General features: G+C 38.6%; 3 protein-coding genes across 3 annotated transcripts; all 3 read left to right on the top strand.

The window, feature by feature from the left end:
• Window positions 1-3,274: 3,274 nt before the first annotated feature.
• On the top strand, window positions 3,275-4,801 carry LOC136248239 (zinc finger MYM-type protein 1-like). The gene has a single exon (XM_066040049.1). It carries the CDS (start codon window positions 3,275-3,277, stop codon window positions 4,799-4,801), a length of 1,527 nt encoding a protein of 508 aa, XP_065896121.1.
• LOC136248238 (zinc finger MYM-type protein 1-like) lies at window positions 4,041-5,815 on the top strand. The gene has a single exon (XM_066040048.1). The coding sequence runs from the start codon at window positions 4,802-4,804 to the stop codon at window positions 5,813-5,815; it is 1,014 nt and encodes a 337-aa protein (XP_065896120.1). The 5' UTR covers window positions 4,041-4,801.
• An 11,782-nt stretch (window positions 5,816-17,597) lies between these two features.
• Window positions 17,598-20,214, top strand: LOC136246279 (uncharacterized). Its single transcript, XM_066037690.1, has 4 exons — window positions 17,598-17,671; window positions 19,552-19,833; window positions 19,889-20,039; window positions 20,098-20,214. Exons 1-4 carry the CDS (start codon window positions 17,664-17,666, stop codon window positions 20,122-20,124), a joined length of 468 nt encoding a protein of 155 aa, XP_065893762.1. The 5' UTR covers window positions 17,598-17,663; the 3' UTR covers window positions 20,125-20,214.
• Window positions 20,215-24,661: the final 4,447 nt, after the last annotated feature.

Here is a 24,661-nt window from a genome sequence, read left to right as displayed (position 1 = left end):
CAGAACCAGGATGAAGTTGTGTTCAGCTTTCTGTTGTATATACAATTGATAACTTGCAATAAATTATTTATATTATGTAAAGTAATTTCATAAGATGATTTGTTATAAATCTTCTCAATGAGGTAACTTGTCGTGTGTAGCTGTACTTGTATGTTTTAGATGATCTATAGTACACCAAGACATGTATATAGCTACGGACCACCCAAAGCCCCCAGATTAAGTAATTGTAGACATGTTAGGGATGGTTTTCTATACAGCACATGAATTATGAATTACATTGCAAAAGACCCTATAACTTTAGTAACTTTAGTGTTTTGGCGTTAATCCTCCAATGCTGTAGCTACATTTCCTTGTACTGTGACGCCTATCACAACCAGTCTCATCAGTCGAGATGATCATTGCTGGATCATACTTGGAGATCTCAGCCATGTATGTTGCTCTCTCTTCATCACTTCTCTGGCTGGCAACATGCTTCATAACTTGGCAAGTACAACCCATATACTGTAGAGTCTGGCTTCGTCTATGCTCTTCTTTTTGCCCAAAATCATCCAGATTACCCTCCATCTCAAATTCACCGAGTAGCTAATAGGCATGGCTGGACTAGCAGTTCAGTTATACATTCAAATTTACACTGACTAGTATCCACATGTGTCAAACCTCAAAATTTCTGTAGCAAGCCTGGCGCTCTCCTGCGCGTGCGCCCGTAATTACTACAGACTAAAAATACACCCTTGCTATCACTTTGTAATACTTCCAACAATTTCTATAATCAAAATGCATATACTTGAACTTGCCAAGATTCCTTTGCCAATTTAATAAACTCTATGTAACACTGGGCATCACGTGAGAACATTTTGAGTGCTGGTAAAGTGTCTAAATATATGCTCCAATCTGGTGAAGCTACCCAGTGGACAACAGTACTGGATATAAAGTAAACGTTTTATTAGACATCTAATGGTACAGACTAATGAAAGACGGACAAAAGCAATTTCCCAGTTGGCTTTAGGACTAAGGAGAATCCAGATGAATGGAAGAAGATCTGGGTAGATGTGACAAGTTTGCAGTTAGGTAAAACTGTTCTTGCAACGTACATGATAACTATGTTGTGGCCCGGGGGAATCAACAAACATACAGGGGCACAAGCATGGCTTAGTGTTATTGTTAAATGTTTATGTTGTCTATAGACTGAGTAGCCAGTTTACTAATCTGTGCTGGGTGGGCATTCACAGCGAAAGCAAAACTCCAGTTCCGGGACATTTCTTGAAAATTTACTGGAAATTTCTTTAAAGTTTCTTGTTTCAAAACTTTCATGATTTATAACATAAGTTTCTTGAAAATTTCTCAAAACTTTCAAAAATTTCTGGAAAGTTTCTCAAAAATTATACTCTTTAGCTACTGGGAAAGTATACGAATTCTAGGGAGCATTGTTCAGATCCCGATTTGCTAAAATGATCAAAACACTCTAATAAAGCAGTCACTTAAAGTATACTCTAATAGAGCAGTCATGCACTCTGAGTGAAAAGATCACACAGCAGTCACTGTCAAGTTACTCAGTCACTCTAGCAATCCATTGCACTACATGTAGTACTCCAATTGATCAATGTTCATATATGCATAGCTATAGGGCAGTCAATATTAACCCCCAGGGTGAATACCGTATAGAGGGAAACTTTGATGAATAACAAACTACATTGCATTTGACAAATTGAAGCCAATCTATATCTATAGAGATGCTAATCTCAGGTGCTACGAGTAATTGGAGGGTTAAACTTTGGTGAATTTGTAGCGGATCACCAAATTCGCGAAAGTTATCCCTGCCAAAGTTTCCCTATATACGGTAAAAACCGCACAACTAAACCGAGGTGATAAAACGTAATTTGTGATGACTTGAGTAACACACCCTTTCTTTATTTCATCTAGGATGAGTTCCAAAAGTGTGCGAATATTGGAAGATGATTAGCTTCCTGTGTGCTTGTGTGGTGTGTGTTGCTTTTCGAACCTACCAAGAGTAGTGCATCAATGCTTGGTTATTGCTGAAGGAGCAGCCTCAGAAAATCCTCTGTTGATTCAACATATGAAACTACACATATCTAGTAATTTGTTTAGGAATAACTACAGTTGAGTCTTGTCAAAATGTCTACAATTGACTTGATGAAGTTGTCAAGAAAGCTGGTATATGGGAACATTGAATTTTCTTAGAAGGAATACGAGTTGATGTTACAATTGGTTGTTGACGCTTCAAGCACATGCCTTTAGGCAATGTATAGAAGCTGCATTCTGTGAAGGTTTTTGGTTGTGCAATATACATAATATTATGAATTTATTGTAACTCTCAGATTTTGCAATTCATGAATTTTTGCAATTCTTCGATTACATTGCTATGCACTGCTAAGGAAGTGCTTGTTAAACGAACTGCTATTACCAACATAGTACACACAGAGGTATCTTCTAAACTGTTTTATACAGTAGTTTGACTATCGTGTTTTTATCCCACAAATTCTCTCGGCAAAGCCGCAAAGCTGCCCTTCATATTTGTTTGCAAACATAGAGGATATGCCCACTTCCCAACTCAAAGGAATAGGCTACTCCTGGTAGTCTACGAGGCTCGCACCGTTGTTTTTCAGTTGTTAAATGCCTGGAAAACCTGAAGGGAAGGTAATTCACAAAGTTTGAGGAGAGTTGCAACATCTGTATTTCAGACCAGAGACCACTTCAGAGCAAAGTTTACCTGTGTAGAAGTTTATTACAGACTTAATTTCACTTTTACTTCTCACGTAAAAGTTGCTTTTACCAGATGTAAGATTAAGTTATACGCAGATGATGTTTTGCTTTATACTACCATCAGAACAGTAGATGACTACCACAAACTACAGGCTGATATTTATTCACTTAATGATTTTGCTCAAGTGGATGTGAACAGACAACACACACACACACACCAGGGGCGTAGGAACAGGGGGGGCCACAGGGGCCAGGGCCCCCCTAGTCTGTGGCCATGCATATAGAGAACAGGCCAGGTCTTATTCAGTTGCCAGCAGGAGCCATTTTACAGTAATACATCACGTGATATAACCATACCTACTTTCGCTGATGTATTGTCTTCCCTGACTGACGATATTGATTGGAGACACCGAGGGAGACACTGAGTGAAAGCATACCCAGTTTATTTGAAATAATTGTAGAGGCGCTAAAATGCTGTGAAATAATTATGTTAAAACTCACGTGGTGCTAGCACATGGTGACACGTGTTAGATAATTATCGAAGAGCTGTTTTATGTCTCGGCAGAAAACTTTAAACGAATTGTTTTGTACCACTAGCAGAGGCTCACAGAATTCGGTTGTTAGTGAAGGAGCTTCTAAAGGAGGCTCCTCAAGCGGTACTAGCGGAGGTGGATCTGAAAATCCGCCTTGTTTTAGCCATAACAGTGTGCGTAATGATGGATCTGTGAGCGTGAATCTGATGGAGGTAGCTGAATCAGAGCAACCTCACTCGTTTGAACCAGATACCTCAAGTCAAAGTTTGAGTGAAGCTGTATTGTTGAATTACCATCAACTTGATCAAGTTAGGGATATGCCATCACTTACTGCTACCACTAGTAGTCCATCATCGTCATCCATTGCTAGTCCATGCGAGTGTCAGTGCTGTACTAACTTTAACATTCCTTACCATCCTTCAGCAGTTGATAGCTCTAAAAGACAACAGTTATACTCTATCAAAGAACATGGCAAGCAGAAATCTCATTCAAGAACGATTCAAAGTAGTTGGTATGAAGCACATCCTTGGATCACTGTGTGTACATCTGAATATAAGGTATATTGTGCAACTTGTAGAGCAGCTAATGAGCAGTGCTTGCTGAACTCCTTACATGCAAAGTCAACTTTTATTCGTCAAGGTTTTAACAATTGGAAGAAAGCTCTCGAAAAGTTTCGTGAGCATGAATGCAGTAACATGCATAGGGAGGCTGTTGAAAAGCTTACAGCCAAGGCCAAAGGAGTTAGAATTGATGCCCTATGTGATACTCAGCTAAAGAAAGATCAAGAGTACCATAGAAAAATGTTTATGAAGCTACTGCAAGCAATCCAATACCTTTCACGTCAAGGACTGCCCTTACGTGGTCACAGAGAGGATGCAGAATCATTTAGTGGTAACCTCTATCAATTACTACTACTACAGGCAAAAGATTGTCCAGAAATGATCTCTTGGCTCAATCGGAGGGAGTACATATCACCAGAAATTGTTAACGAGATTATCACATTAATGAGCAAATCTGTTCTGAGGAACATTTTAGCTGATGTTAGCAAATCATTATGGTACTCTGTAATTGTAGATGAGGCCACAGACGTTTCTCACAATGAGCAAATGTCAATGTCCCTTAGGTGGACAGATGACAATTATGAAACACATGAAAGTACTGTTGGCCTTGTTCAGTTACCTGATACTAAAGCCCAAACAATCTTTTCAGCAGTAAAAGATACTTTAATCGCTACATGTTCGCTTTCAATCAATCAATGCCGAGGTCAGGCTTATGATGGTGCATCCAATATGAGTGGCATCAATAATGGAGTGCAAGCTCTATTTAAAGCAGAAGTTGAGCAAGCGTTGTACGTTCATTGCCTTGCTCACAGTTTGAATCTTTGCTTAAAGGATGTAACAAAGACTTGTGACATGATAAGAGATGTTTTAAACTTTATTTATGAGTTAACACAACTGATCAAAATGTCTCCTAAAAGATTAACATTGTTTGAAAGTCTAAGAAAGGAAGTAACTGTTAATACTGGTGAACTGACACCACATCTTTGAATGTTGTGTCCAACTAGATGGACTGTAAGACACTCATCGATTTCCAGTATATTGAAATATTACAGCACTATCCAGAGTGCTTTAGATGAGATTAGTAAAGGTCATGATGAGTATGCTGCAAAAGCTAATGGAATGGCATCAAAGATGGACAATTTTGATACTTTTTTTGGTCTAAAACTTGCATATCTCATATTTTCTGCTGCAGAACAGGTATCAATAAATATTCAAGCAAAGGATGTCACTGTACAAGAGGCAGTTCGTGGTGCTCAACTTCTCATAACGCATTTAAATTCCATGAGAAATGAAGCAAGGTTTAATAGTTTTTACAGTGAAGTGATGCGTGAAAGTGTCAATTTAACAGCAGAACCGACCCTTCCACATCAAAGAAAAAGGCCTAGAAGAATTGATGATGGTGCAAGTTCCCACATTTATGAAACTCCAAAAGACAGACACCGTCGCATGTATTTTGAAGTAGCTGAAGCAACTGCTGGTGAAGTTGAAAGAAGGTTTATTCAAAAGGATCTAGGAATTGTAAATGAAATTGAATCGATTCTTATTGAATTTTCTAATGGTAATACAGAAAAGAGTATCTCTCCAGATTTAGAGATGTATTTGAAGAATGATTTTGCATTTGAAAACTTGAAGACCCAACTGTCAATGCTACCAGATGCAATTAAAACAAGTTGTTTAGGCATAAAAAAGGTAACCAATGTGAGAACAATAGCAAGTGTAATGAACGAGAGTTCAATATACAAGGGCATGCTACGAGAGGTTGATAAACTTTTAAAATTGTATCTAACATTTCCAGTGACAACTTCTACTGCTGAACGCTCCTTTTCTTCCCTCAGACATGTGAAAACTTATCTCAGAAGTACTATGACAAGTTCCAGATTAAATAATTTGTTCCTATTATATATCCACAGAGACATTACAGATTCACTTGACTTGTGTAACTTAGCTAAGGACTTTGCATCTGCAAACAAACGTAGAATGTATTATTTTGGAAAGTTTTAATAATATTGTGTTGTGATTATATAGCTAAGTATTTTTATAGCTATAGCTATATATGTGACCAGATTTTACAGAACCGATCCAAATCGCACATCAGGCAAAATCAAACTAACACCACCAGTGGATAGCTACACTATCGTACTACAAGTTTTGACCCTCAGCACTACTCAAACTACACGAGGCTGGTTTTTACACACGTCTTTTCTGGGTGGTGTGGAGTGCTCAAATGGCGGTTTCAGGCCTTGTGAAGCACCTGGCTTGGCAAGAGTCAGTGGTATACTGGTGGACAGCCTTATAATGTTGGCCAGACATGTTCTCTGTTGATTTTGCTACATATCAGCCACTAGGGAGCCAGCACAGCCCTGTAATCTCGTGTCTGGACTCCAATCATGGTCTGCCTCCATTTTGAGGCATAACTTTTGCCCTCCCCGCCACCCCCCAGCCTCCACCCCTTTGTGAGCACTCGTGATACTACTTCGCTCGTCCAACTGCTCAGATTTTCTATCTTATTTGGCGGGAAACTGTACAAGCAGCTACAAGTACTGGAAGTGGCTTGAAAGGTAACAGATTGATGCATCTTTTGTGTAAATTTCATACGCGTGCTTGCTATCCTTGGAGAGTTATGCTGGCTTCAATTCTTTGAAACCGTTTATCTCGGAACTTCTAATGTGCGATTTGGATCGCTTTTCCAAAATCCAGTCACATATGTACATCTTATTTATGTACTTTTCTAACATAGGAAATTAATTCAAAAACATGCATGTTCACATGCATGGTATACATCATTGCTATCAGACTCTTTATTTAACCATGCCTGTAATCCGAAATAATGGTTAAATTTGCTTCCAGATTCAGTCTTATAACACTTATTTTTCAAAAATTTCCTGGGGGAGCATGCCCCCAGACCCCCTAGAAGGAGAGCATGCTTTGCATGCTCTGAGTACGCTTCGCGCACTATGCATGTTCCCACAAGTACATAACTTCACCCTCCCCTCTTATACCAGTACATTCATGCATGGGCCCCCCTCATATTTTTTGCCTTGCTACGCCCCTGCACACGCACACACAACCTTTATGAAAACAATTTTAGTAGACCAGGAGTGCCCACAGCTGGCCTAAGGCTGGCTGAGGACATGTGACTGGTTAAAAAGAATGTACATAATATGGGGCATACTTACTTTGTGAAACACTAGGGGAAGTCCCTCAATGACAGTACACTGGTGTGTAGGAGACTAGTGGAGGTCAAGTGACATGGCCAAAAGCAGGAACACATTCCATCATGGAAAGTAGTAGCTGAGAGTAATCTTGAACCTTCAAATAATCTTCTCCCTAACTGTAACAAGATGTAGTAATCCTCAATGTGAGAATGTGGAAAATGAAAGATTAATCCAACCCATGTTTACCACAAATGACAAATTATCAGAATTACTCCACATTAAATGCACAGGTGGGTCATTTGTTCTGTACAGACAACCTTATTATGAGGCATTCAGGACACCACAGGCACCAGGTGTCAAGTTGTTAACATGTACTTTGCTATTGTTTACACTTAGTTAACAGCCTGTTGTCTACAGTCAGGTGGATGTAAAGCCAAAAATGCTACACACAGCTAGCACAGGTGTGAGGTTGATTACAGTGATAAAACTACTACTTTACATTCACTTTACTGTCTTTATCAAAGAGTATTTCAACAAGCAAGTGCAACATTTTGACCATTTGACAAGTGTTCATAGCGTCTGCACTATTGCTAGTGCATAAACAAATGCTAGAATTGAACATTCGAATGTTTTCAATGAAAAACTACGGGTTATTCGAATGTTTCTAATATTTAAAACCCACAATCAAAATTTTTAAATCTAAGGAGTATGACTTATTGTTGTGAGGATTCTATGAACCAAATGACTACACATGCTTTACCTGCTACAGGATTCATTGTTCCATCATAGAATCTTTAACCACCACACATATGGCAACAACACAGCACTACAACAGTCTAAAGAAGAATGGGTTAGTAGTAAGTACAGTGGTAATACCACTAATAAACTAACCAAAGCTGTCCTTGAAGCTGTCCTATACAACTTACTAATGGAAAAAGTCGTTTTACATTTCATGAGCTTGAAGGATGTTTTGGCAATCATATGATTCAGAGTTTACTGGTTTCATCAAGTCTACACAGGTAACCATAGACACTGAAGACAGCCACTTGCTGTTCTCTGGTAAATGATTATTACATCTACAGGTTGTGCATATGTGTACACATGAAATGTGACACAATTCTTTACCATATATGGTGTTGATCTATTAGTAATCCTTCACATTATAATGATTTGATCCATGAAGAGATTGATAGACAATCCACTACAAGGAGAAATGATCCAATATCATTTGATGTTGATGGTGAACTTGAAAACATTAATCATTACTCCTTGATTTTGTCAATTCCATCACTACAACAGTACGTAAGGGAAAACACCCTACATTGGGAGGAAGAGATATAAACACCTTAAAAAGTGAGAACATTCAATTTTTGCTGAACATGTTACAGTTTTGTACAAATCCTAAACAACTGATAGATACATGATTTGGTGGTATATGCTGTCGACATTTGTGGAGGGTCTCAACAGCTGTTATGAATTCTCAATAGACTATGCTACACTAGTTCACCTGACACACACATGATAGGTTTGTTACTCAACATGCTGACATCCAAACAACCAACAAGTAGTTTGTGGGATGAACTATCTCCAGCAGTATTAACAGTAGCCTCTGTTGATAATTTTGACATGCTACAAAGCTACATAGCTGTTAATTGTGGGAACCAACACCATAGCTACCATGTTACTACTATTGTTGGCAGAAATATTTGAAAGAACTGCTGCAACATGGACAAGAAATTTATGATAATTAATTATATTACAAAAGACCGTATAACTTTAGTATATTGTTTAGTACATGCTGTGCATTCCCTTGAGGAAGTAGTCAATCAACTGAATCCAAAAAAAATCATAGGTGGCTATATAGACAAAGTTCTGGTGCAAGTTGTATTGGATAGTCATCATGTAAAGTATTCTATTATGTAAAGAGGGAATATGGCATTTTTCATAGATTGAAGCAAGATGAATCATCCACATTCTTGGCAGCAATTTCAGAAAGAAGTGCACCATATACAAGAAACTTAGGACACGGCCAAAGTGCTGGTAAAGTGTTTGAAGTGCAATTCACCCCCTAGACCTCCTCCATGGATCAGTCCCTGAATACATGTACTAGCTATAAATGTTTTACTGAAATTTCTAATGATAATCATCAATAACAACACTCTTTTGTTATTAAAATTATTTGTATATTTTGTATCCCTGTATTGTATGATAGTCAGATTTCAACACTAGCTACCCAGTATATCTCCTTTATCATGGCTTGAAGTCAGAAAAATCATTTAAGTCCTTGGCAAAATTTTTTGAAAGGACTGCAACATGGATAAGGACACAGCAAAAGTGCTGACAAAGTGTTTTCAATGGAACAAGGAGGAAGATTATTTGAACTGGCGTACTCTTTGTGCTGAGCTTTCTGCTGTACATATAATTAATAACTTGCAATAAATATTTGTTACATAACGTGATAGGCAGATGCTGTTGAAATTTATGGACGATCTCAACAGCTGTTACGATTTCTCAATAGACTAATTCACCTGACACACACACAATACGTTTGCTACTCAGCATGCTGACATCCAAACAACCAACATGTAGATTGTGGGAGATGAACTATCTCCAGCAGTATTTACAGTAGCTTCTGTTGATAATTTGGACATGCTACAAAACTACACAGCTGTTAATTGTGGGAACCAACACCATAGCTACCATGTTACTACAGTACAAATAGTTCTATGTTAGAAGTTTACCACAATAAAAAATGTGCGTGACTGCCGCTGTCCTTCCACCAAAACCAGATTAACATGTTGCACCACAAACCACAGATTCCCCATGCAGTCTCTAAATGTGCCTTTAAGAAATCACCAGGCAGTTCACCTCATAACGTTGGCAAACTAGGACCAAAGAGACCACATACAGTAGTAGTAAGACAGTTAACATCATCACTTGTTAAAGACACCACCAGTAGTGCCACACAGCTACAACATACCCAGACATTTGACTATGGAGGATTTTGAGGAGGGTAAAGAAGGCTGCTGCTGATTAGCCATAAATCTTTTTTCCTACATTACATTGGAGTACGTGGCTCATCGCTGTCAGGATTTTAACTGCACCCTTAGTGATTTAAGATGCTTTTAGAAAACAGTGATAGTGTGAAGATAGTCATCTCAGATTTGTTAAACTAGTGAACAATAATCAGACAGTGATGAGACAATGTGAATAGTTACTGAAGATCTACTACCGTATGACAACAAATATTGGCGAAACTAATATTTGACGATTTGCTATAAAATTGCAGATGGCAAAATTTCAATTTGGCGAAATGCTCTCACTGAAAAATTGGTGAATGGCATAAGTACTATACTGTACTGACTCGCTTTAAAGAATATTCTGGTTCTGCTTCCATAGACGCCTACTGTACTCGAATATCTGTGCTCCAATTTCTTTCATAGCCACACCATTATTTGCTGTCTGTAGGCATACTCGCCCATTTCTGTGCACGAATTCATGTCTGCAAGCTTGCATGGAGCCACGCCCACTAATCGAGTACGAGTTTTAGTCTAGTCAGTAAGTCCATAGATAATATAGGTGAGGTATTATCTATGGTAAGTCACACCCATTTGCATGTGTGGAACCACACTAATTTGCCAGTTTAACAAGTATCCACGAAGGTTTGTCGAAAACCTACTTCAACAACTGCTTGACTCAAGGTTTGAAAATAATATTGACGAAATTTAAATTTGGCGGTTTAGTGACAAATCGCCAATTCGCCAAATTTAGTTCACCGCCAAATTTAATTGATATACGGTATATAGAGAAGTTTAACATCAAGGAGCAGGATGGCTGGGTTGATCTAGTTGGTGATGGAAAAACATACCAGCACCTGATAAATATTATACAGCAGTACAGACTAGAAATTAATTGTTTTCCCAGGAGATTGACATACACTGAACAATTATCAGCCTGTAATAATGAAGGTGTACTATCATGAGGTTTGAGAGAACTAGCAATGAGCTGTGGCTTTCAGAGTCCCTGGAGTCCTGTAGTAGTTTCAAAAGAACACATTGTTTGTTACTACAAGTGTGGAAAACACTCTATAGGGAAATGCTGCATACACATATCACTAATTCAGTACCTTATCGATAATGTAAAGTGTGTTTTTGTCACGTTGTATTTAGCAATTCATATCAGCAATTAAAAATTTACGTTTGGCTAGTCCCAAGAGGATGGCCCTGGTATTTTCTACCTTCACCATGACACATATGAACGGATTATTAAGGTGTAGCTTGAGAGAACTAGCAGTGAGTTGTGGCTCCCAGAGTCCCTGGAGTCCTGTAGTGGTTTTACAACACATTACTTTTTACTACAAGTGTGGGAAACACACTATAGGGAAATGCTTCATACACATATCACTAATTCAGATCCATCCTACCTCATTGATAATGTAAAGTGTGTTTTAACTACATCACTTGAAGAGTCTCGGTCAATACAACAGTTGATGGCACACACTGGAGCACTATTACAAGAAACCGCATCCTGTTTCAAGGAATAATTGTATTAAATGGCTGAGAACGACAAAGTTTGGCATCTGTGGGCCGATTTTTTGTTTATTAACTGTCACTGGTTTGTCGCATTGTATTTTGCAATTTGTAGCAACAATTGGAATTGATGTCTGGCTAGCCTTAAGAGAATGGCCCTGCTATTTGCTGATGGATCATCTCCAGACATTTAACACAAATAAAACATTTCCCAACTCATCTATTACAGTGTTTGATAGAAGGTGGGGTTACCGTGACCAATATAGGAAGAAAATTTCATGCAGTGGCTTTTGATGAAGCACACGAGATGTGTATAAATATATGAAAAGTACTGTAACTCGGCCAAAATACCCTTACCAAAAAACATCATTAAACTGAAGGATCAAAGCACTCAAGAACTTCTCACATATACGAGAGATTCAAGGAACCAGTTTATTATTCAACCATCAGTAATGGTACACCTCACACACAACACTGGGAAGAAAATATCCAGTAGTCTTGGGGAAAGCGGTAAGTTATGAAGTGTGGAGTAGGAGAACAAGAATTGTTGTCAATGTTTTCAGCAGCCAAATAGCTACTCCTGAGCAATCCGTAGATATGATGACTTTTCTCGAGATAGGAACAGTGGCTTAATGGCAATACATTAGCACTAAACTACTAGAATCACCCAGCCATACAAATGCTCCGCTCTGGCGTCAAAAGCTGCTGACGATATCTTTTACTAAAACTAAAAAGAAGAAAATGACACGCAAAGAGCAAGAGGACAGACAAATCATTAAATGTTTGCGACACTGGCTGCAGTGGTACAATGATATGTAGTCATTTGATTGTGGTGAGGAGCAATACCATATGTTATTAGTAGACAAAGATGGCTGTCCACACAAATCAAATAAAAGCAACTGGACAGAAAAGCTACAACTTCGTTACCAGTCAGCACAACCAGAGGTTATCGCAGTGTATAGTAGGGACCACAAAGGAGTAGGCGTGGCCCACGAAATAACATCACCATTAAAACAGCCTCAATTTTCCCAGACGATGATCAGGCAGTATTGGTTAAGTAAAATTAAGCCCAAACAAGCTTTCAGATCGACCCAAAACGCTTTCAACAAGTTGCTATGGAATTTTCTACTGACTACCTGACTGACTGACTGATGCCTTTAGACAAGTGTAACTCGATAACAGCTAAGGCTACGGACTTGATTTTTTCCCTGTTCAACATGGCTTCAGCCCAAGGAGTGCCTTTTGGCATACCGCAGTATGTACAATGCATTCTTCATGGACTAACCAGTGTCCACCTTTGTGTCCCATTCATCTTTGCTGACAGCAAAGTGTCGATTTGGTGGTAGCATGTGATGGCTTCCCTTCGTAACAAATATCGTCTGTATTTTTCATAGTGGCTACTTTGATTGCAGAGATGTTTATAAAACAGTTTTTGATTCATACTGCTGTGTAACGGGTTGAACGAAGTGTAATGGATACTTCACTTTTCAGACGATAACTGATATAACTGGGATGCACGGCACCAACCCTTTCTTTCGGTATGCGTGGGTTGCAGAGATGCTTTTCAAACAGCTCTTGATCCGTACTGCTGTCTAACGGGTCAAACGTAGCTGACAACAAAGTGTAATGGATATTTTACTTTTCAGACAATATAGCTGGGGCGTGTGGCACCATTTCAAATGCAGTATGCGTCACCAATCATAACAGCATAATTTACAACAATAGTTAACAAGCAAGTATTTCAAAAAATTTGGAATTTAGAGTAGGGACCATAGCACATCAATAAAAAGTACTGAAACAAATTTGGAGTAGTCCATGATATTAAATCACAGTAAAACAATAAGAAGTGTTATATCCCTACTGTGCATTTCCATTATGGTATCTTGAGCACAGTAGGGATATAACACTTCTTATTGTTTTACTGTGATTTAATATTGTGCACTACTCCAGCTTGTTTCAGTACTTTTTATCGATGTGCTATGGTCCCTACTCTAGTTGAAAATTCCAATTTTTTTGAAATATTGCTAGTCATTACCATGGCTACCTCAAGCAGTCATTATCGATGTGACGTTCATACTAAGCCAATGAGGAGAACAACAACTATGGCTGATTACAGCAAGTTTAAGTACAATCAACATGTTCTGGAATACATCAAAATGGGTAATGTTGAAGTCCACCTAGTATTTGATATCCCAACAGTAAACAAGTTTAATCCAAACAGTTTGAACAGGTCAGGCACCATAACAACATCATCACATGATCCTTTAACATTAATTCTCATATTCCTCAAGGGTGGCTAGAGTTATTGGAATGTTCAACTTGTAAAAGAGCAATAGTGGAATTAATTGGATTATATTTCTTACAGATGGTCCAACACTTAGTACATAACCAACAACAGCTCATAACAGGTGGGTGTTTTCTGATGAATTTGATTGGCTAATAACTTCTGTTATGCTACCAGAGAAAGTACCATCTTATACCACCAATGCCTTATAGAATTTGGCAACACACTACTCAGACTAGCGCAACAAGGATCCTCAAATGCTCACCAGACACAGATGTCTACAACATTGGGTGAAGTATACCTGAGAACAACATACAGCTCAATGTCCACCATGCAGTATAGAGCTGTGAACCTGATAACAATTCAAAACCAGTTAACTGGTAACCAATAACTGGCAGTTAACCTGTTAACTGGTTTCTGTGTAATACAGTGGTATTGGTAGACATACTATAATGGTACTCAACATGCCTGCTGGTACCAAGGTGACCATCAACATCCTGTCTTACAATAGCAGTCATTGCAATTACATATTTACACATGCTTTGAGGTTGTCAGCAGGGGTAATTTATGGTATATCAAGTGGGTGGGCAAAACCAGTTTAAAGGCTTCTTAACTGGTAATTGGCTGACCTAGACAATACTGGTTAAAAACCAGTTTTTCGCATACTGGTTCACAGCACTAATGCAGTCAACAAAATATATCTGATTCTTAAAAACCTACAGCTACTGTACAGTATGTACAAGTTGAACTGAATTCTGAAAAACAGCTAAAAATTAAAAGTGGATTTTTTCTCAACAGTTAATATTTCATATGATTAGTGGTAACAGCAAAGGTGTCAACAACAGACACATACCATTTGGCTCCATTACAAGTTTGGGAAAGGACTGTATGGACACAGTATTTCTATGGCTTCCCAATTAATTTATTGCAAACATTTTGATTGGCTATAAATATTGTCAGGCAAAGATTATGAAATATTTTTAGCTGGTAAAGCTGTACTACAAATGAGCCAAATTTCAAGATTGTGTGTAATTGTATCATCCATGAGTTATTAAATGTTTTTGAGGAACCAGCTCAACGTGTATATACTATAGTTTTCAAAGATACCCAGACCTACAGCTACAATAATCAACAATTTCACACAATATGCCAGTTTTATTTCAGGTGGTAATGTTGTTGAAAGTTTACACCACACCAATCCTACCAATATGATAGGATTTTTATCGTTTGTACATCTTGTGGGGACCTGTTACTTTAAAAATCACATAGCTGCATTCATAACCAAATATGGACACACAACACCTTAACAGTTATATAATTCAGTGGATGATATCCTGCCAGTATCAGAAAGACACAAAATTTGGGTATAAAAAAAAGAAAAATAAGAGAAGCAGTTAGTAATACGATTATAAGTGAGGAAGACTGTGTCCCAATCTATATGTCTTTATGGTGACACTGGCTGAGGTCCAGTTGGGTACATCAGATGTGGCAAAATTCAATCCGCCATGAAGTTTACTCTTCCCTGCTACCACCAGAACAGAGTGGATGGATCAAAGATGGGGACCACTATGATATTGAGTGGGAGGCTAGTAAGGTTATGGAAAGGATAAAGAGAACAATCTCCTCTTTAACTAAAAGCTGCAGCTGCAAGATAGGACAAATAACTGTGGGTGAAAACGAAGGTCTAGTCATTGTGGACCAAGTTGTGTATGTGAAGGATGTACAAACTTACCAGTGACATAGCCACAGCATCAAGATGATTCTTGACAGCAGCAGCAACAGCACCAACGATGATGATGTATAACAATAGCAGCTCTGGTGAAGATCTAGAGACAGAAGTAGTTTATATTTGATCCAACACCTGTTTTATAACAACATAAGTATACCTTTCTATAATGGTTGCTGTATTATCTACTGTACTGTATATTGTGTAATACTCCACTGAACAAACTACTATTAGAATCACTATTATTATAACTCTCAACATCAGAAGAGAACACAACACACTATTACAGCTTATTTATACTAACAGTCACAAAGGTTAAGGGTACAATGTCAGGCTGGAAATAGCAGGTTTACAATAACAGGTACAAGTTTGTTACAACACATTTAAATTCAGGCTATTACACTATGTACAACAAAGTACTCTATTATACAGGTAGCCTCATACAGATAATGTTAAGCTCCCCGCCTTAAGCTTGGTACAGGTCCTACCTCCTACTTTCATCCTCCAACACTAGCTGGTAATGTATATACATGACTGAGCATGTGTATGTTACACATGTAACGCTACATTAAAGTGAGCACATCAAAGCACACAGGCACTTTAGTGATCGTACAAAATTATTTGGAGCAGTGTAAAATTTTAATATTAACACCATAATTAGCTAGATAGATTATCAATTTTTGTCAAGACATGGGTACACAGAAGGCCTGCAAATGTGTTCCCCACACACATAAAGACAACATAAACACAGGGTTACCCACACAGTTGTAAAATACAAAACAGGACAGTGAAAAGTACAACTAAAAGTTACAGTAAAAGAAAGCGACGAAGAGCAGACGTAAAATGTGAATGCCGGGAATAGTGTTACAAAGAAAAGCAAAAGAAAAGCAAAAGAAAAGCAAAAGAAAAGCAAAAGAAAAGCAAAAGAAAAGCAAAAGAAAAGCAAAAGAAAAGTATCGATAGCTTACACAATAAACTATCGGTACGACAAATAAAACTTACTGTCCCTGTTACCTTCTGTCCTGTCTGAAGAAAAGGATTGTTCGGTGTTCGCGCCCTCCAGTACAATCTGATTTCACAAGTTTCCAGAAATACGTTGTTGCGCGATAGTCATAGTAAAAAAAAAACTATACGTAAACCATAAGTGAACACAAAGGAATACATTAAGACACCTGTTAAAACTCACCCTACTTTGTTGACTTGCGTTCGATGGTTCGAGCATATGGGTCGAGCTCGCGTTCCATGCACAGACATCCAAGAATCACGTGGTCACTCTTTTAAACCACAACTGATGTTATGCTGTATGCTATACCGGAAACTCAGAGCCGGAAACTTTACTTTTATGCGCACTTGCGCCACGTGCACCGAAAAGTCAGTGGTGTTGCTGGGACTGCTGTAGCTACTAAGCTCAGATGTAAACACGTAGTTGTAACTGGTGATTAAGGACGAAAATATCAAGGTGGGATTTCACGCACACAGTACCTGAATCAATGCACCAATCAGAGCAGCAGTCACCGCTATTTATTCTCTTTGTACTTTGTTACATTGTAAGTACATAAGTATAATCCCTGGAGGCTAGACACTGACAACACACTATCATGATCTCCGTAGCTGGTATAGGCTGCTGTATTTTGGCACACTCAGTACATGTATAGCGCAGGGTTTAAGTAATACCACCCCTTTTGTGTGAGAGTCCGAGGACACCAAAATAGTAAATGGTGTACTGTAATGTTACTTGTGTTCTCCAAACCTCATTGCATTGAGACATGCACCATCAACATCAACAGACATCCGTATCAAAGAGTTTGCAGACATTTGCTATACTTTTGTTCATGGCTAAAATGCCATCTGGAACAGGCATCAAGGGGGTGTCACTCCAATAGGCACTGTACTACGATCTGCGACCGCGGTCAAAGTCGGTCAAGATTGAATTTCGATTTTGACCTTTGACCCTGAAGATTTTTGAGCCTTGACCATTGTCTAGGTTACGGAGAAATCTCATGACCTTGACCCAGCTTCGTGCAGCTCTCAAAAACAAATTACAAACAAATCTGTTTGTTTACACACAAACTCAAACTTCGCTTGACAACCCAAGCACTGCTGCTGAACAGCTACTACCTAGTCTTAACCAGCGAATCTCACCGGCAACGGAGTCATGGCAAGGTAATGAAGTTCAGTTCCTAGTTAGTCACTGGCTAGTTAGCTGACTTAAACTGATGTAGCGAAAACCTAATACCAACTCTTGCTAATACTGTCAATGTACTACGAAGTTTCACCTTTAGACTGTGACACTCTTACCGCACACACGCACACTCCCAGCACACACACCTCAACACACACACACACACACACTGTAAATGTGGAGCTAGCTAGCTAACTTAGTAGCTACCCCAGTCGGTAGGTGTAACCATAGATACTATGGTGTAACAGCCAGCTAGTCAGCTGCTAGCTATTTATTCAGTGTATCGTCCAATGGTTATTCTAGGATTTCTGCTTTGGGGAAATGACTGAAGAATTTGGGGGATGACTGGATGAAAGTCTAGTATAGCTAGCTACACTTTTCCAAGTTCACAAACCCTATGCTTGGCAGGATAGTACATGCAGTGTTACTCATGCACACAATACTATTTAGTATGCTGTGTATATACTACTGATCATGAATAAACAATTTGTGTGAGACATTGCATTGGCCATATGATATATACCAGACACTAATTAGCCAACAATCTAAAAAAATAGGGTGAAATGATATATTCCAAGAAAAAAAAATTCGCTAGCTAGCTACATATCTGCGATTGAATAATAGGGTACTTATAGGGGCATTCTCACTGAGGACAAGGAATATATATATATATAGCTGTTAAAATCCAGCAGGTTTTGTGAGGGGTAGCTCGGTTGTGCATGCTATTTTGAAGGCAAACTTGCTTAGAAATTTATACTTTCTGAGATTGAATTTAAGGAGAATTTTAAATGTAAAGAAGAAATTGGGTAAACTTAAGCACTCAGATATTGAATACTCACATGGCCATCACTATAACTATTGATACTATATAGCCATATCGTGTTCCCTAGGAAATTTTTAAAAACAAATTAAACATTTTTAATGTCGTGTATATTATATGATAAAAGAAATTTTATGTATTCAGACTGTGTGAGATTGAATTTGCGGAGGGAATTTTTGATAATTGCATGCCATACTTCTAAAATCAGCATACAGTGTACATATCTGTCACTCACAATTTTAGTGGGAATGAGATTTAGGGGGAAGTCCCCCTAACAGCTGTTACAGAATAGCACTGGTATCATTGATATCTTGCAAGGTGATTACCACTATAGCTAGCCTAGGCTGGCAAGCAAATGTCTTTGCTATGGAGTTAAATTGCAATTGGTAATGTACGTAGCTATCAAGTAAAAGTAAAGCAGTATAGTAGGACCATGTGCAGGCCTTCAGCACTTGTGCTGAAAGCCTTATGGTATACAGGCTCTGCCTTTACCGGTACTTTAATCATATTATGATAATCATAATGTATACGTAGCTACTATATCATTATGGTGCCAAAAAGAATGAATATCTGCTAGAACTGATGGGGCCAATCCACAACGTGGAAAAGCCAGTCTGCCAAATACCTTTATGCCTAGTCCTGCGTAGCCAGACTATGCCCTATTCTCTAGATCTGTGATAGAATATAGTTATAGGATGTGATTCATAGTTAGCACACACTCTATAGCGATATAAATTTTAATGGTATAGCTATTGGTGTATACAATGTTAGTATTATTGAATAGCAGTCTATTTATGTATCTGGCACTTAATATTGTTGAAGTAGTGAATGTGCGTAGCCACTGGCAACTTTAGCTAGTGATCAATTAGCAACTGTTTCAGCTGGGTCCCACTGGCTACAGTATGCATTTATTATTAATTTTTGTAAAGGCTATATACATTTAAGGGTCTGTGGACAACGGCCAGTATTACCACTGCACAAGCCTACATACATTAAATAGGTATGTAACTGTTTTGAATTTATAATGATATCTTAATGCAGAATCAGAGTTGATCATACCACCACCACTGTGACAAAAAATGTATCAAAGTGCTGCACATTTGAAGCAACAATAAAGGGAGTACTGTTTTATGATGGCTATGCTCTTCTTAACCCAGCCACATTTCAGCAAGTGTACCTTATTCGAGATTACCAAAACAAGTACCATCACAGATCATATTGGGTTAAGTTAATGGAGTCCAATACAACACTTGGCCATTTGAGCAGAGAAACAGCTGATGCTTGCTACTATGTAGCTGGAATTCCAACAGTAATGTATACAGCGTAAGTCGATATTATCATATAACATAGTTTACATTGAGCTTTCCAATACATATAGCAATACTATTAGTGGATTTGTGTACTCCTTGGACTCAAGTTCCAAAAATTATAAAGACATGGCAACAGATATCCTGATATCAGTTTCTGCCATTGAAAAATATCATGGAGATATACTGGAATGCTTTGAACAGTTCTCGGTAACAGTTGAAGTAAGTAAATTTCTGAATCATGAGTCAAGAGATTTATAGATGTGATCTCCACATACAGGAATACTTACCAAAATGGCTAAGATGATTTATTGACACCATTGTATGTAGATTATTTATTTGTTCCTATAATTATGCTGTGTGACTCATATACGTATACGATAATACGTGTATATTATTATATATGTACAAAAATATCTAAAAAGTTTTGATATAGTCTTTTTTTGTAGTCTGTTTCCTTTTTGTCCTTGTTCCGTATGAATGACTTGGAACTGTGTGTGGTTCTTGATTGTTCCTGCTCTCATATTCCTTGATTTTCTTGTCTGGTATATTACAAGGCAGTTCCCATGTTTGGTCGCTGTAGCCCACCCAGCTGACTAAAAATTCATATTGAACCTTATGTGAGTTAAATCTTTTGCTAATAATCTTGTCAACTATAAATGGATCTGACTCATTTGAGTCATCAACTAGATCAGTGGTTGCACTGGCAGTGCATTGTTTGGGAAAACGAGAGTCAATATCAACATCATCATGAAATGGTAAGTATTCTTGAAGTTCAGCAACCTTGCTATAGTCAAATGAAATCTTATCATTATCCAGTGAAACTTCATTGTTCACATTTGCTATCAAACACTTCACTTTTAAAAAGCCACTTCGTCCATTGCTACTGTAACATCTTGATAGACTGTCATACTCATATACTTCAAACATGATGTTCAAGTTTGGATTTGTCTTCATTTCACTGGTGCAGCTCTTGCCCAGATGCGACATAAGTATTATTTTTCCAAGTAGAAAGCAATGTGCATTTTGCAACTTAGTTGTTCCAATTGCCCAAAACTCAAACAGTGAGACATCATGACTGTTAGGCTTTTCAGAATCTCCATATAGTTGGCCAGCAGCAAACCTCTTCCGTCGATCCTTGGATGGCATTTCATGAAATGGTTGGAGTGTTTTAATGAGACTTTTAGCACTTCTAGCATTCCACTTTTCACTGAATAGGCTCACCTCACTGTCAATCAATAAGTTGCAAACAGCTTCATCATGACTCACATCAGTACGGTCTGCATCATAATTGCTAATTGCCTGACTGCCAATTGCAAGACCACCATGGCACCCATCTTCATGCACATCATTGCTTACAACTGCCTGACTACTCAGACCACCATGGCACCCATCTTCATGTACATCATTGCTTACAACTTCCTGACTACTCAGACCACCATGGCACCCATCTTCATGCACATCATTGCTTACAACTGCCTGACCAGCATCATCACTAAGCCATGTCATAGTTTCTGCTACTTCTTGAACAAGTGATGTGTCAGTTTTATAATGGTCCTCTTGTGCTACATCATGATCAGTAGTGTCAGTGCCTCTTAAACTGTACCCAATTAGTCCATCAATTGTGTTGTCACTCAATGTAGCTGTAGCTTCATGCAATTCAGCAGCTGCCATAATAACTGGAAGTGACTCCAGTGACCCTTTTGTCGTGTCAAGACAGTGATCCCATTGCTTGTACTTCTTCAACAGTGTAACTAATTGTGGAGCTAGTGCTTCTAGCAGTGTTTTCGAATTTTTATCACCCATGTCACAAGAAGCCATTAAATCTGATACAAAAGCGCTATAACATGCAGGCTTTTCATATGGTTTGTCATGAACACTTTGTTCACCAGAAGATTTTGCATTGGTGATCTGGCGCTTCTTTGTGCTGCAAATATAATTCCCTGTAATCTTTTGCAATGAATGCTCAGCTTTCTTTATTTGGTTTACTTTATTCAATCTACTGAGGTAGGTCAAATTGGCAGATGTAATTGGTAGATTAGCTGTGCCACCACGCAGAACCGAATGCATAGCCTCAATGCTCCTATTCCCAGTATTTCTAAGGCTGTATTCTTTGATATCCAAGTCAGGAAATGACAAATACAAAACAAGTTGATGGAGAATCCCAGCATGTCCAAGCAATTCCAATGTAAGATAGTGACTCCTACTAATGAAATTATCTTGCAATCCAATACCACTGGCTAGTTCTACATACTTTCTCCATCTCCGCCATGTCATCACTCCTGCCCATAAACTTTGTACTACAGCCATTGGAGAACCAAATTTCTCATTGCGGAATGGCTCATGAATCCACAATGATGCTTGCAAGTATAAACGGGTAGCTTTAGCTTCGGGCATGTGTTCTTTTAGGGCCTCAATGGTTGCTTTTGATATTACCCTCACTGTGGCATCACAGTTTTGACGCACATGTGGTGTAATATCAGCATGTCTAATTGTGCAAGTTGGACTTATAGCCTTGAGGGCCTTTAGGTCATAGATGGTGGCAAAAGAATACTTTTGAATGTTGCCTGCTGGCAACACTTCACAAACAATTTTAATATTCTCATTCATCAAATTTCTGATCGAAGTTCTTCCTGAATGGTCCCAACAAGGGTATGCAATAGATGGTACTTCTCTAAGAATGGGAGCATAAAACACAAATCCCTTTATTTTCAAGCCAACAAACTTGATATGGCAATCGAAGTTTTGAAAAGTTGAGGGTGAGGCTAGTTTAACCAGTGCACAAAGAGAATTACCCGCAGAATCTGTACAATGTCCAACAAGCGACAAACTGTGACACTTGGCCTGTTTCTCAATTTCTAGCATCAATGCAAAAATGTGACTACCAGTGACCCCCTTTTTTGCTTCTGGGATGCACCCTATATTTATGTCATCTAATACCCCAGTTGTATCGCACAAGTTCAAACTGTATGCTTCTGCTGCATACTGGTTATTTTTCCTTACTGTCAAAATGTAGGTCTCTACTTGTTTGGGATCCTGCATAATGGGAAGCTGCGATTCTGTTGGATAGTACCGAACATCTGCAGGAAACTCTTCACCAAGTAAGTACTGGTCCCTGTACAATTCTACTATGCGTATTACACGGGTACCATCCATGCTGTTTTGCAATGGTACCTTTCCTCTTTCTGAGGCTTTTTGTATAGCTCAACCGTTAATGCCAGGCATGTAATGTTCTTCATTAGAACTCTTGCTTCTAATTTTCTGTGTTTGTCGAACAGTTGGCAATCCAAGCAGTGGTGCCAATTCTTTGTTTTTTGGCCGAGCTTGTTACTGTACAAAATTGCTAATGAGCGAGCTTGCTCATCTGCTCTCCAGATACGTCCCTTTGCTTTCTTTTGCACCCAGTTGCTTAAAAATGATGCATCAAAATCACCCAGCTGCTTATCAACAATCAGCTTTTGTAATTCTACTAAGAAAGGATATGCTGACTGATTTTCATTCCATTTTGAATGCAACATTTTTTTCACTGTTGCCTGTAGCTTTGTGTTTTTCTCTTTATGCATTTTTGCTAGTTGAGTTTGATGGCTTAAGGCATTTTTCATATGGGGAGCAGAACAAAATTTGTGTACAACTCCTCTCTTGGTGGCACGGAGGTCATTGCACCTGGGATTCCTCAATTGTTTAGATCTGTTAAACTTTCTTAACAAAGGTGAAGATTTGCCACATGTCAGTTCAAAGCAGTATGCACACATATACGGATGGTCCCCACTGGTACATGCAATACCGGTGCATTTTGTCGAGTAAATGGTGCCCGTGTATACTTCCTTTCTCCCCTGTTCCATTACCTTCACCTGTTTGTCTGGACATACTGTGTAATGAAATGGTCTATTAGCATACTGCTGTAATTTCTTACACTCATCAGGGTGGTTCTTTTTCCATGCCTTGTACTCTGTACAGCACATGCAGTGTATGGAAATGCTGATTTCTCCATCATGTACATGTGTTAACTGATTGTTGAATTTAGCATTTTCCCACAGTGTTTTAGCACTGGTGCATCCTCCACATCGGTCTCCATGAAGCTCTGCAAACTTTCTGTCATAGACCCCACAGCATTCAGCTATGCAAAGACACTCATAATGATTGCACTCTTGCATACTGAAACTACATACTTTCAATGGCATCACTCTCAAAATGTTTACTGCCAGCTGCTATTTCACCTATGTCAGCTGTTGTAGTATTGTTCTGAAAGTCTGTAAAAGCATATTTAGACTTGTAACTGCAAGTATGCAGAAATATTATTGTTTGGAGAGTAGCTCTTAGTAGAAGGTTCTCCTGGTATAGGCAAGTCAGTGTTACTGAAAGAAATCTCATACCTGTGGGCCAGAAATGATTTATTGACAAACACTGACTTTCTATTTCTTCTTCACCTCAGAGATCCTGCTGTACAGGAGATGAAATCACTCGAGTGTCTTGTCTGCCATTTCTACAACCAGGACAAGGAAGCTGAATCTCACCTACTACAAGATGGTGGAAAATCTGTCACTATTCTCCTTGATGGATATGATGAGTTGCCAGCTAACTTGAGACAAAACAGTTTCATTGCTCGTTTGTTGCAACGTAAGGTATTACCAGCTAGTATCATAGTGGTCTCCTCTCATCCTCATGCCTCAACGCGTCTTCGTGACAATGCCACTTGTCGAATAGAGATATTGGGCTTCTCTGAAGAAGACCAAATTCATTTCATTCAACTATCACTAAAGGGAGAAGAAGAGAAAATCTCTCATTTTAACAAATACCTTACAACTCACCCCACCATTTCTACTTTGTGTTTTGTCCCATTCAAT

Source organism: Dysidea avara, chromosome 2 (assembly GCF_963678975.1).
Source record: "Dysidea avara chromosome 2, odDysAvar1.4, whole genome shotgun sequence".
NCBI classification, from domain to species: Eukaryota; Metazoa; Porifera; class Demospongiae; order Dictyoceratida; family Dysideidae; genus Dysidea; species Dysidea avara.
The sequence above is the reverse complement of the archived record's forward strand: the minus strand, read 5'-3'. Positions and strand labels throughout refer to the sequence as shown.

Coding starts and splice junctions, on each gene's coding strand:
- LOC136248239 (XM_066040049.1), top strand. CDS start 3,275: ATGTCTCGGCAGAAAACTTTAAACGAATTGTTTTGTACCACTAGCAGA.
- LOC136246279 (XM_066037690.1), top strand. Junction 19,834..19,888: donor CCAACAGTAATGTATACAGC/GTAAGTCGATAT, acceptor CAATACATATAG/CAATACTATTAGTGGATTTG. Junction 20,040..20,097: donor AGTTCTCGGTAACAGTTGAA/GTAAGTAAATTT, acceptor CTCCACATACAG/GAATACTTACCAAAATGGCT.
- LOC136248238 (XM_066040048.1), top strand. CDS start 4,802: ATGTTGTGTCCAACTAGATGGACTGTAAGACACTCATCGATTTCCAGT.